The 14,032-nt window shown below is 38.1% G+C and overlaps 2 protein-coding genes across 8 annotated transcripts in view; one reads left to right on the forward strand and one right to left on the reverse strand.

Annotated features, from left to right (window-relative positions):
* The window catches only part of MCMBP (minichromosome maintenance complex binding protein), a 49,500-nt gene extending 42,132 nt beyond the window's left edge, over positions 1-7,368 (forward strand). For all 3 annotated transcript variants that reach the window (XM_057735099.1, XM_057735100.1, XM_057735101.1), the window contains exons 12-16: positions 1,104-1,269; positions 2,198-2,331; positions 3,271-3,435; positions 6,492-6,580; positions 6,965-7,368. In XM_057735099.1, coding sequence (XP_057591082.1) covers positions 1,104-1,269; positions 2,198-2,331; positions 3,271-3,435; positions 6,492-6,580; positions 6,965-7,091 — 681 coding nt within the window. In that variant the 3' untranslated portion in view covers positions 7,092-7,368. The remainder of the gene's footprint in view (positions 1-1,103; positions 1,270-2,197; positions 2,332-3,270; positions 3,436-6,491; positions 6,581-6,964) is intronic.
* A 2,182-nt stretch (positions 7,369-9,550) lies between these two features.
* Positions 9,551-14,032, reverse strand: part of INPP5F (inositol polyphosphate-5-phosphatase F) — an 81,775-nt gene continuing 77,293 nt past the window's right edge. For 3 of the 5 annotated variants that reach the window (XM_057735309.1, XM_057735308.1, XM_057735311.1), the window contains 2 exons: positions 13,821-13,908; positions 9,552-11,764 (listed from right to left, as the gene is read on the reverse strand). In XM_057735309.1, coding sequence (XP_057591292.1) covers positions 10,609-11,764; positions 13,821-13,908 — 1,244 coding nt within the window. In that variant the 3' untranslated portion in view covers positions 9,552-10,608. Of the gene's footprint in view, positions 11,765-13,820; positions 13,909-14,032 lie in introns of all 5 variants that reach the window. The other 2 variants (XM_057735306.1, XM_057735310.1) reach the window with 1 other exon arrangement.

Raw genomic sequence — 14,032 nt, forward strand, 5'->3', positions numbered from 1 at the left:
CTTATTGAAGAGACTGTCATTTCTCCATTGTATGTTCTTGCTTCCTTTGTCATAGATTAATTGACCATATGTGTGTGGGTTTATTTCTGGGCTTTCTGTCCTGTTCCATTGATCTATATTTCTGTTTTTGTGCCAGTACCGTACTGTGTTGATGACTGTAGCTTTGTTGTATAGTCTGAAGTCAAGGAGCCTGATTCCTTCAGCTCCATTTTTCTTTCTTGAGATTGCTTTGACTATTTGGGGTCTTTTGTGCTTCCATACAAATTAAAACACTTTTTGTTATAGTTTTGTAAAAAATGCCATTGGTAATTTGATAGGGATCACATTGAATTTGTAGATTGCCTTAGGTAATATAGTCTGGTATTTATACTCTCCTCTCACAGTTACTGATTTAGATACCATATTTGTGTGAGGATTATTTCCTATTTTTACTCTATGTTTGGCTTTACTGGTGAATATGATTTTAATTCAGGGAGCACAGAGGAAAATTAAGCTTTTCTCTCCCCATCTTGATGTGTCAATAAACATTTAAAAATATATATATATATTTATTTGGTTGCACCAGATCTTAGTTGTGGCAGACAGGCTCTCCTTAGTTGTGGCATGCAAACTCTTAGTTGCAGTATGCATGTGGGATCTAGTTCCCTGACCAGGGATCCAACCCAGGCTTCCTGCATTGGGAGCACAGTCTTATCCACTGTGCCACCAGGGAAGTCCTTCAATAAACATTTTATTTTCTGTTTTGTTAGCCTGTGGTAGGTTAAAGAAATTAAGCCTCTAGATCTTTGAGATATATACATGTGTGTGTGTATATATCTCAGTTTTCTATCATTTGTTTCTGGTTCACTGGTAAAATAAAAATTATTCTTCACCAATACTGAACAAGACAGTTGAGAATAAAGCAGCTCATAGAATCAGAGAAATTCTTACTTAGGATGTAGATATTTTTCTAAGAGCTCAAGAAACCATGAGACTACTTACTCTCTTAGAAATTGATAAGCTCTTTCTTTCCATATAAAATGTAGTGTTTAACTCCGAATATGTATTTTCTTAAAAAGAGGGAAACTTAGTTCCTTGCTCATTAAAAAAATTTCTCTTTGCAGTCTTTTCGTCTGCAGATGACTATAGAGAACATGAACCACTTGAAATTCATTCCCCACAAAGACTACACAGCCAATCGCTTGGTCAGCGGGCTCCTCCAGCTGCCCAGCAATACTTCACTCGTAATTGATGAAACTCTCCTGGAACAGGGGCAGCTGGACACGCCAGGTGTGTGCACGGGTGTTGTCCTTCCATTTTTAACTCCCAGCAATGCCAGGCTTGGTAATGATTTCTAAAGGAATAACTGAACAAAGACAGAATTCCCAAGATTTTAGATAACGGCTTGCTCTGTGAATTTGGTTAAAGTGTCTATTATAAATAAATTGTGTACATCAACTATGTTTTGTGATAGTATGAAAATAGTACAATGATACACCAAGTAAATAGCAGATAGCTTTTTAAAGGCTGAAAAGGGAGAGGTTTTGCCTTTTGTCCTGTATTACCTCAAAAGAAAAGTTGTAGAAAAGATCTAATAAAACATTTTTCTCCAGCCAGTGTGATTTGAAATTTTTCAAAGGATTGCTGAAAAAATATGTAGTAGATCAGGTGGCTTGAATAAACCTCAGTTATGGAACCTGTTATAAAATTACAAGAAAGCAGATTGCTTTATCTGTGCTCAGATGAGAATTAAGACACTTTGCTGGTGGTAAGTTCAAGAGATAAAAATAGAAAAAATAGTATAGACTGGGTAGAATTAAGGCAAAGGTGAGTATAAATACAGTAAGATTCAATAACATTATCTCTGTGTATAAAAATAGTTTTGGTTCTACCAGATGATTTTAGCCCTGTGAACACGCTGTATACAAAGTAATCGTACTTTTATTGGGAACTATTTTATGTCTAATTGCACACCACATGCTTGGTATTAGATTTGGTGTGGGTGGGAGGAATCTTGGCTCCAGAAATATGTTCGTCGAGCTTGACATATATTGTCTGTGAAGCCTATTAATTAAAGACCATTTAGGAAATTGGACAGTGCCTCATACTTTTTTTTTAAGCGGTGGAAATCTCATATCTTATTATTGATGTCAGCAAAACTAATTGGGTTAGTTGATTAAAATCAAGTGACTGAAAAATTATTTTCTTGTTTTTGTAGGTGTTCATAATGTGACTGCCCTGAGCAACCTAATAACTTGGCAGAAGGTGGATTATGACTTCAGCTACCACCAGATGGAATTCCCTTGCAATATTAATGTTTTTATTACTTCGGAGGGGAGATCACTCCTGCCGGTACGAAGGGTCATTTTAAAATGGAGGGAGGTTATATTGGAAAGATACCTATATTTCTGCTTTGTTTCTTGGTACTGCTTGTTATTAATAAGTTAAACTTGTTTCAAAATTGTGGCTGCTGATTATTAATGAGGGAATTGATTATTTTGTTCTCTGGGATGAAAACCTCATGTCTATAAAGAAAATATAAGACAAGCAAAGAAAGCTGTTGGCAGCAGAAACTGCCACATGTAGGGAGCGAAAGTAGAAACTGCCCATAAATTGCCTGATTAACATCCAGACCTTTGTTTTTGCTGCCTCTGTTGCACCGTTTTCTGCCCATCTTACCTGAGAAATATTTTAGAGTTCCTTTTAAAATGTTCCTAATCACCTGGTAATTATTTCTGTGCTTTGTGGTGAAATGCTCTGGTAAATCATCAGACTGATGAGGAGAGCTTTTACTTCTGAGTCATTTAACGATGACAAATATGGCCAGTTGTTTAAAAGGCATACAGTTGCTCTGTAGAGTGATGTTCGCCTGCGATATATGAGGAGCTGCCTGTGAATGAGAATGAAATGGCCCAATGTAAGTTTCTGTAGGAAAGCGTGATTTGCTTTATGTGGTTTCTAGAAATGAAGTTCAGTGAGGTATAGAGTACATATTCCGTGATTAAGGAAACGTCTAAAACATTTTAATTAGCTGCTTCGTAGAGATTCACTGTCTTTTCATATGTTTACTGATACCATCGAGGAAACATAAGTAACCAAGAGAAGGCTAATTTTTGTAATTATTGCTGAGATAGTTATAGTGCATATAAATTAATATTAAAAAGTGACCTCCCGCTAATAATGAATAGCATTTCCCAGTTCTCTTTGGGGCCGATAGAGATGATGCCTCCCCCTGAAGTTTTAGAGTGATTTAGGAACTTGGAAAATCCTGTGGACTGTTTCTCTTTTTAGGCAGACTGCCAGATCCACTTACAGCCGCAGCTAATTCCACCAAACATGGAGGAGTACATGAACAGCCTTCTCTCCGCGGTGCTGCCTTCTGTGCTGAATAAATTCCGCATTTACCTGACCCTTTTGAGATTTTTGGATTATAGCATATCTGATGAAATAACCAAGGTGTGTTTGGGTTAAAACAAAGGTTTCCCTGTGTTGCATTGGAATATTTAATCAATTTACATTTACTGTACTTACTGATAAGGTAATTTTGCTGCTCTGTGTCGTCTTTTTTGTTCCTCTGTTTCTCCATTGTTGTCATCTTTTGTTTGAAATAGATATTTCTAGTGTACAATTTTAATGTCCATGTCTTTTATGATATGTTTTTTTCTTCAGTAGTTGCCCTGGGAGCTACATGAATCCCAGATTATCATAGTTAAGATGTTAATGTAGGGTTAATGCCAGTTTAATCACAGTAATATGCAAAAGCTTTGCTCCTTTAAAATTCCATTCCTTCTCCACTCTTCGTGGTTATTATCATTCACACTACATCTGTATACATTGATGTCTGTCAGCACATTTATGATTATTGGTTTATGCGGTTGTCTTTAAAGACATTTATACTACCTTTTATATTGACGTGTGTAGTTACCTCTACCAGTGATCTTCACGGGACTCCGAGTTCCTTTCACTTCGGCCAGGAGAACTCTGTTTCGTATTTCTCAGTATGTTTTGTGAGGAGATGTGCTTGTGACAATTCTCAGTTTTAGCTTATCTGGGAATGTCTTAATTTCTCCTTAATTTCTTTAAGTCCTCCAACTGCCTTCTGGACTTTCTGATGAGAAGTCAGTTTCCAATGAGAGGATTCTTTGTACACAATGAGTCATTTTTCTCTTGTCCTTTGAAGAGTCTCTCTTTGGCTTTTGACAATTTAGCGGCGATGTGTCTAGCTAAAGATCTAGCTAGACACATCACAGCTAGCTGCGTCTCTTTTTTGAGTTTATCCTGCTTGCAATTTATTGAGCTTCTTGGATGTGCGGATTTATGCACATTTTGGGGAAGTTTTCAAGATACTTGGTAAGTTTTTGACCATTATTTCTTTGTTTCTGTCTGCCCCTTTCTGTCTCCTCTGTGGCGCTCCGACGTGTGTATGTGGTACACTTGATGGTGTCCCACAGGTCTTTGAGGCTCTGCTCATTTGTCCTCATTCTTTTTGCTTTCTTTTCCACAGACTGGCTAATCTTAGTTAGCCTGTCAGCAAATTTGCTGAATCTTTCTTCTGCCTACTGAAATCTGCTCTTGAACCTTTCAAGTGAATTTTTAATTTAAGTTGTATGTTTCAACTTCAGAGTTTGCTTTTTAAAGAATTTCTGTCTCTTTATGGATATTTTGTATTTGAGGAGACATCATTCTCATACTTCCAGTTCTTTATTCCTGGTTTCCTTTAGTTCTTTGAATATATTTAAAATAGCTAATGTAAAGTCTTTCTGTAGTAACTCCAGCATTTAGTTTTCCTCAAGGACTTCTTATTTTCTAGTAAAGGGGGCCACACATACTTGTTTCTTCATATTTCTCCTAATTTTTATGTTAAAACCCAGGTGTTTTAAATAACATAATTTGGCAACTCTGGCAGATTCTCCCTCCTCCCTGGGATTTGTTGTTGTTGCTGTTTGTTGTTGTTTAGTGACTTTTCTGAATTGATTTTTTTTTTAATAAATTGATTCATTTATTGGCCTCATTGAGTCTTCGTTGCTGCACATGGGCTTTCTCTAGTTGCGGTGAGTGGGGCCTACTCTTCATTGTGGTGCGCAGGCTCCTCACTGTTCCTCACTTCTCTTGTGGGGCACAGGCTCTAGGTGTGCGGGCTTCAGTAGTTACGGCACACGGTCAATAGTTGTGGTGCATGGGCTTAGTTGCTCCACAGCATGTGGGATCTTCCTGGAACAGGGATCAAATTCATGTCCGCTGCATTGGCAGGTGGATTCTTACCCACTGTGCCACCTAGGAAGTACCTGAATTGATTTTTAAAAGTCTGTATTCCTAGTTGTATGTGGGCACTGAAGTCTCGGCTTGGTTAGCTTAGTGGTCAGTGACTGGATAGAAATTTAATTTCTTAGATGCCTGGAAGCAGTCTCCCAGCCTAAGCCGAGGGACTCTGCATCCATGTTGGGGCAGGCCTTCAGCGCTCAGCCACGCAGTTTATAGCTCCACCCTAGCCTTTGCCTTCTGCGTACACAGAGCCTCAAGGTTATTCCAAGGTGAGAGCTTATGGGCTGCCTGCTCAGATCTGAGCATGTGCACAGCCCTGTGCATGCGTGTGGCCTTCTAAATTCCTGGTGGTCAGGGGTGTGTGTGTGTATATATATATATATATTTCCGCCGTGCCCCCTCAAGCCCCCTATGGACATCTCATTCCCTAGACTTTCTTTGTAATGGTTTCAGTTAGCCTGCTGTTTGTCCCAACTATTATCCACTGTCTGGCTCAGCTAAGATGGCCAGTAATTGCTTGTGATTGTTTTTGATAAACGCTTTGGGGGAATAGGCTGTTCACACTGGGGAAGCTCCAAGTCAGGTTGAATAAAGACAGCCTTGCAAATGGGTTCTTCCTGGGAACCACCGGACAGTCAAATAATGCCAGTTCTCTGGGGATGGTGCTTTGACAGAGCTTCAGCCCCACCACCCTCTCCAGTGGTTGCCAGGCTGGCAGTTTTCAGGGCTGCTTGGAGGTGGGGAGGGGAATAGGCAAATTAAATGCCTCAAAGCTCAATGTTCTTCCTGTCTTTCTTGAAAAAATGCTCCCCGGATTGTTTCAAGCGTCTGGTTAATTTCTAGAGTTTTGAAGAAGCTGACTTTGGTCATTTTTGCCAGTGTTCTTGTTCCCTTTAATGGTGGTGAGGATTTTCAGAGGTCCTTACTTGGCCATTTTTGCTGATGTCTCTCGTGTTTAAAGGCATCATGTTTGCTATGCAGGTTGCTGGCTTGTTCTGTTTGCCTGACATTCACAAATGAATCTTCAGTTTTGTTACTTTGTTTAGAGTACTTTCCTCAGTGATATAATTTGTGTGTGAAGTTTGGTTTTCAGTTCTTTTACTCATTGTCTCATTTGTCTAAGATGCAGGGCTGACTTCCTCATTTTCACATCAGGCAAGGGACCATCTTACTTTCCTCTTCCCTACAAAATGCAAGTGTCATTTCCTCATCGGGAATAATTTTAAAGTTCATTTACTCTTTTGATAAAGGCGGTTGAAGATGACTTTGTGGAGATGCGCAAGAACGATCCTCAGAGCATCACTGCTGACGACCTCCACCAGTTGCTCATCGTAGCTCGGTGAGTTGTTTGCCTTTTCAGTGAGCTGGGGGTACATCGCCTTATTTAGTATAACTGAGGCAGGCTTATAAAAATGGAAATGAGCTTTTTCCTTCTAAAAACCCCTTATGAAATGACTCATTGAGGGGTACCCATGGCCAGGGATCACTTCAGTGGGCCAGGCACGCTCCTTGTCCTCTACACTTCAAAGAGCGATCACCCTCCAAATATGACTCTTAAAGGATTCCTTTGTACAAGTCTAACTTGGATTTTGAGTTGTGTAGTTACCAGGTGGTCTTGTCCCCCACAATAGTATTAAAAAAAAACTTATAAACCAGTAGGTCTTAAAAAAAAAGTCATTATTTCTAGATCTAGACTTAAATTTGTTTCTGTATTTCAAACCAGGTTCCTATCTCTCAGTGCTGGTCAGACAACGCTGTCAAGAGAAAGATGGCTAAGAGCAAAGCAGCTAGAGACTTTAAGAAGAACCAGGCTTCAACAGCAGAAATGTGTGAATGGAAATGAACTTTAAAGGTCTGACATCTATGAAAGGGTAATGGGCAAATTGTAGCCACATTATTGTAAAATTCAAGTATCATTTATACCACATTGTTTTGTAGATAATTTGTATCAAAAAAACCCCAATGACTTTTCCTGAAATCACACATGGTAACATCTAAAGTTTATATAATATTCAGTAAGGGCTTTTACCTTATTGATTTTATGAAGCTTTTGAAGTTTGTTTTATAATTATATAAATTAGTAATGTACAAAAATGTATTTGATATTAAAAGTTTAATATTGACAATATTGCTGATTATACCATTTCCTTAGCTTCAGCTAAGTCATAGGCCAGACTCCGTTGAAATACTGTCAACATCATTTAAAGAAAATTGTTGCAATTCCAAAGTCAGAGGAATTGTTCACTTCAGATTTCTATGTCTTTCCAGTGCACAGCGGGTCTGAATGTGGGTAGTGGTCCAAGTTTGGGGGATGGAGCATACTTGCCATTAATTCACATGATCATGTGAAATTCTGTAGTATCGTTTCCCAGACATTTGACCACAGCTTTTTTCCATTTAACAGTTGTTAACAACATGCAAAACAAGTCTTTAAATGGCAGTGGTTCCCAGACTTTTGGGTTTCATGGACCAGTAATATTTCCAAAAATTGTGGGAGTTGACAGAGTTGCCAATTTATTTTGCCAAGTAATTTGAAAAAAGTCACTGTGTTATCACCATTTTTTCTCATAAAAGGACAGTCTCAGAACAAGAGATAGTCCTTTAAATGAAATAAATGTAGCTTTTTGAAAAAACACTACATTGTCCTTATTTTCCTCATTTCACTTCAGTGCATTTGGGAACCACTGTTCTATGGGACTCACTTAAGGGAATGCTGCCTGCCCCATGAAGTTGTTTTGCCCAGATAGGAAGAGAACAAAATAGTTATTACCTTTTGAAAAAACGCCTTCTTTAGAAAAAAAATGGTTTTAGTTCTTTTGCTAATAAATGTCATTTAGTTGTTGTGATGGTTACATTGGATTTTGAACTTTTTATATAAATTTATCAGTTAGTTCCAGATGTATTAGATCAACTAACATCTAATCCAGGAATGCCCTGATAAAATTGTATGTAGGTAGGTTTTCCCCAGACAAATTATAGTTTTAACATAAATTTTTAAAGGAACAAAAGTATTATCCATAGCTAGAAAGCAGATTGATGCAGTATAGTATAATTGTGGCATCAAAAATCTTTGGAAAGGTTAGAACATTATTTTAAGCTATCACTGGTTTTATATATATAATGATTAGTTTCTTTTAGTCAGTAACTTACTTAGAAACATTAGAGATCGATTAGATGGTTACTTAAATTCTGCATCCCCACTGCCCCCAAGGCCTAAACTGACATTGTTAACCAAGAAAACAGGATCGGCCTTGAAAATGGAGGAATTTATTATGCCTCAAGAACTGAAGTGAAAATTACTAGTTGTTTAACTTTTCCTAAACTCAAATCTATTTTTATAAACTAATGTAAATAATCTGTTTATATTTAGAATTCTAACTGGTTTTCATTTTTATAACTGGTAGACTAGACCTTCCCTAAACTTTTAGAAATAAAACAAAGGCTCAGCTGGATATGTGAGAGTAAAATTCAACAGAGTAGATTAGTTACTGTGTTTATTGTGCCAATGTGAATTGTAATTTACCAAAGAGAAGTACATAATTTTTTTGGTCTTACAAAGTTCCCTTGAGAGGAAAACCCTCTTTCAAATAAATAAAACTTCCCAAATTATTAGTACTTTGGGCTGTTTTTCATGAATTGTGAGACTCGCCCCCATGTGATCTTGTGTGAAAAACCATTACCAGAGGTAAACTTCAGTATGAGAGGTGGTGCAGCATGGCGTCCTTCCTCTGAAGTCCCACTCAGGTAGGAGATTGGTACTCTGGGCTTCAGAAATCCTTTTTTCCATGACAGTGAAATTTGCTGATCTAATGCAGTGTTAATCCTATATGAAGCACCGGGAGACTCAACAGACATCTGTATCACCCTGATTGGAATTAAACATCACCTGCTTAATTTTAGTTTTCAAAAATCTGTATGGGACTAATTTCTATGGAGCTTAAAACACCTATTTTTATCACCTGACCTTGACTTCAGTTTTTCTCATGTTGTAGGACATCTAACAGTTTCAAGAAAAGGTGGTACAAGAATAAAGCATTCAGTTTCAATGTTTGGTTTTTAAAATCTGATGGTTTGTGATCCATTTCATCATGTTTAAAGTCATGAAAACACTTCAAAAGAGTAAAGTATTTGGAAAGCTGGGACCAAGTGTTCACTTACAGCAAACTTACCTTGCTTCTGAATTCTTTAGTCTGACTTAAAAAAAAAAATCAAACCTTTATCTTCAAAATGTTATTCAAAGAATTCTCATAGACATTGTCACTTTAAATTATATTTTATTTTAAATAGTCACATTTGACACTTCAAAAAAAGACACCACTAATAAATAACAAAAGTGGAAATATCAAAGTTACAACAGACATAATGTTTAGCTGAGAATCACTTCAACAGAGTAAGGCTCTAAAGATACCAAACCAACCAATACTTGTTTGGAATAAGGTGTGCAACTTTCTTACCGTATAGGCTTACAGATGAGGCCCTGGTTCCATGTGGTCACGGTTACAGTCATAAAACATAAAGTTTTAGCACAACTGTGCTTCAGACTAAATTTTCAATAGTTGTGATAGTCTATACAAGATGTTATGGACTGCCCCCTGCAAAAAACTACAACTGGGAAACTTCTTTCAAGCATTACCAGTATTGAGTATGTATACATTCTTAACATTTCTGAAAAGATAGCAAAATTAGTAGGTGCTGGTATTCACATCTAACATCTCAGGTTTTATGACTTCTAGCCTTTGGGGTATACAAGTCAGCAATATTTTTCATTTGTTTAAGTAGAATGTGGGGAAAATTAGGATCAAATGGGCATACGTTTCTTGACTAGCGCCGGTAGGCCTCAATTAACTCTTCGTAGGGAATGGTTGAGCCATCAAAAACTAAGCCAACAGTTTTTACATTAAAATGCTTCTCCATATGAGTAACACTTTAAAGTCACTAAAAACTAAGTATTTACCTTGTAGAGGTAACACATGGAAATGAACTGACAAACAGAACAAAAACAAATGAAAAATGCTAACCTAAATGGACCCATGTCCACCCTTTGTGTCTACTTCATACATTCTACCCACCCACCCCATTCCAAAAAGGTTCAGGTTATTATGTCCCAAAGTAATCTATTCCTGAATTACTTTTAAAGAGACAAACTGCTCTGTAGTGTATAAGCTACTTATTAGGTCTACACATTCTAGGATGATGCACTTCCATTGTCCTAGCACTCAAATTTGGAAATGTGCTCAGGTTCAGTCTCCTTTTAAAACCTTTCCAAATAAACAATTAGAATTTGTGATCCCCAGATTCAGGCAGTACAGGTTATGTGACACCTCCTTTTTTTTGGATTAAAGCCACAGGATTCTGTGCGGCTGGAAACTAAATCTGAATTATTCGTGTCTGGCATTGTGTAAACATATTTTTAAGTTCATTTTGCTGGACTTCATTAACTACTTCAGGTTCTGCAGGGCTCTTCTGAACCTTTGCCACTGCAAAGTTTATCCCCTGGGTTAATCCAGCTTGGGTGATATTAGCAACCTGCACCATGGAACTTCGAATCTTTGCAAAGGGAGAGACTGCTCTGCTGCCGCAGCTCTCTGAAGGAGAAGGAGTTACATGAAGCCCTCTCTCAAGTTCAAGCGTGCTGGATTCAGAGCCGGGGGTCTTTTGAGAGACAACTGAATGCACTGATTCAACTGACAAAAACTGTGGGCCTGTTGCAGAAAAAGACACGTCTAATTGAGATGGTCGAGAAGGTATCTGTTCTGTTGATTCAAGTTGAGTTTCTTCGTTAGAAACTTGATTGGTCATTTGACTTCCTTCCTCACTAGCCTGCTGAGAAACAGACCTGACTTCTGATAGCTGGGTCACTTTGTTTTGTGCATCTTGAACAAATCTGTTGCAGTAAATATCCACAGGCTTGGCAAAGCCAGTCAATGTGTGTATGTTGTCAGCAGAAGGACTTTTCTTCAAAGAAGACTCATGGCCCTTTCCAAGCCCACTTTCATTAGCAACAGTAACCTCTGAAGGAACACGAATGCTAATATCAGTGCTGCTAATAGACTGGGATCGACTGCCTAATCGAGGTGCCGAAGCAATAATACCACAGCTGGGAAGAACGTAGTCTATCGGCCCTACATTCTCTAAAGAGTTAGCTAGCTGCCTGTCTTCATCAGACTTGGAATTTGTAAGGAACTCATCGGAGTGGTATGAGTCATTATCTGAAGACATTTCCCCATCTGACTCTGCCTGGGCTTTATTATCCATCACACTACTGTTTTCCATGGTTTCAAGACTACTGTCTGATTTCCAAAGATTTACTTTTAAGTTTGGTTTTAGAAAGTTAACTTTCATTTCAGGTTTTGCAAAGTTTCCTAGCTTTCGCAGATTGCCAATATTTACATTGGATTTGGTCTGCTTCACCTTTTGATTTAGAGATGAAAATTTGCTCATTAAAAATTTTTTCCCTTGGGCCAGAGAGCCTTGGTTTTGAGATCTGATGCCAATGATGTCTTCATGAGGTTTACTGCTTTTCCTACAAATTAGAAAAGAAAAGGTAATTTCCCATGGAATCCAATATACCAGTTCAATTACTAATATAAGTGAAAACTTATTTAAATTGGCCCCGATTTCTTAAAAGCAGTACACTGCTAAATGATGAACCCAGATAACCCCCTGAACTTGATGCTAGAACATTAATGTCCAATACAAATATGTGAGCTATATACAATTTTACATACAAAATATTGTCATTTCAACATATAATCAATATTAAGAGATGATTAATCAGATACCCTAATCTTTCTCAAACTAAGTCTTTGGAACAGCCAATGCACAGAATTTTATATTTTAAAACAGGGCAGCAGAAGCCTCTGAAGTGCCATTGACGAGTCATCCCTAGGCACTGAGTGGGAAAGGGTGGGGACTTTAACCCCAAGTCTAGCAAACAAGCCACAGACATCTCCCGTATGTATGTGCTGTCATCTTTCTTAAGCAGGCCACCTGGTGCACTGAAGAAACACTACATCTGTAATATCTTAATCCTACTTAATGAAGCTCTTCACAGTAATTAGACGGATTATGTTGAGTTCTTTTGGACCAAGCCTTTTGTCTTCAGAGCTGATCATAGTTGTTATTGCATGTTTTCTTCAACTGTTCTCCCAGGCAATCAGAGAGGAGGGGGAGGCAGTGGAGGAGGGGAGGGAAGCCGCCTAACAGCAGCTTCAACCTCTGTTTTTGCATCATTCTGAGAATAAATGTTTCCCAAAAAACCCCACACTCAAAATTCAGACTATACATTTCAAAGGCTCCACAGCCGTATGTCATGACTGGCTACAATCTGGGGCAACACAGATCTACCACATCCACAGTCTAAACCACCAGCAAAGACCACACTAACTATAAATGGATATCTACAGCATCTTAACTAAAGTGTCTATACACATTCCAATTTGGCTGAATTCAGGTAGAGGAGGGATGGGAAATAACTGTTTCCTTATGTTTCCTGTGGGTTACCTGGATTTGTTTTAGAAAACCTGGGACATTTAACATAACTAAACTTAGTGTTTTCTCCTCTGGCATCCCTCATGGCTGCTATAAATAAGAAAAACGTCAGTGCTATTTTCCACACGTCTCAGTACATTGGTGTGACACTTGGTCATGAGAATATTTCATAAAAATTATGATATTAAGGAGCTACTGAATAAAGTACTATAAAACTTAAAGAACCTCATTCAATTAAAAAAAAAAAGAGCTACTGAAATTATTTCTTCTAAAAAGACAACAGTTTTTCTGTAGATGATCAAATGACTCTTTTTCTTTTCCCAAATTCAAAAACCTACTGTTTAAAACATACTGCCTGGTTATTTTTAAAAAGTTATTTAAAGTTGAATGTTCCCTCTCTTAAGAGTATATTTAAATGTTTTTAAATATATCACTTGTGGCCATAATTTATTATTATTATTATCATGGCTGCACTGCACAGCATGCAGGATCTTAGTTCCTTGACCAGGGATCAAACCAGCACCCCCTGCAGTGGAAGCTTGGAGTCTTAACCACTGGACCACCAGGGAAGTCCCATGGCCATAATATTTTTTTTTTAAATAAATTATTTATTTATTTATTGGCTGCATTAGGTCTTTGTTGCTGCACACAGGCTTTCTCTAGTTGTGGCGAGTGGGGGCTACTCTTCATTGTGATGCGCAGGCTCCTCATTTTGGTGGCTTCTCTTGTTGCAGAGCACAGGCTCTAGACACGAGGGCTTCAGTAGTTGTGGCACATTGGCTCAACAGTTGTGGCTCACAGGGTTAGATGCTCCGAGGCTTGTGGGATCTTCCCAGACCAGGGCTCGAACCTGTGTCCCCTCCATTGGCAGGCGGATTCTTAACCACTGGGCCACCTAGGAAGTCTCCCATGGCCGTAATTTAAGCAAAATTATTACTTTTGATCCACAAAGATATGATACTTCCCCCTCTAAATAGCAACATAGTATCATAATGTGATTTCTCTCCCTTTTAGCAAATACTTTTGAAGAAGTAAAACTTTAATTTTCTCTCAAGAATAGACATTACCATCCAAAGTAGTATGCTTACCTCTCAAGCTTCTTCTCTATTATAGGTACATCTAATCCCATGGCTTGCTTGGTGATCTGTAGCATCTCTGCAATGCACTGAAGGGTATCTGAAACCCAAATATAACTGCTTGCCAGTTTCTCCAAAAACATATTTAAAAATTAGCAGTTCTTGGGGTGGGATGAATTGGGAGATTGGGATTGCCATATATACATTACTAATAAGGAAAAAAA

This window comes from Hippopotamus amphibius, chromosome 5, assembly GCF_030028045.1.
Source record: "Hippopotamus amphibius kiboko isolate mHipAmp2 chromosome 5, mHipAmp2.hap2, whole genome shotgun sequence".
Taxonomy (NCBI): domain Eukaryota; kingdom Metazoa; phylum Chordata; class Mammalia; order Artiodactyla; family Hippopotamidae; genus Hippopotamus; species Hippopotamus amphibius.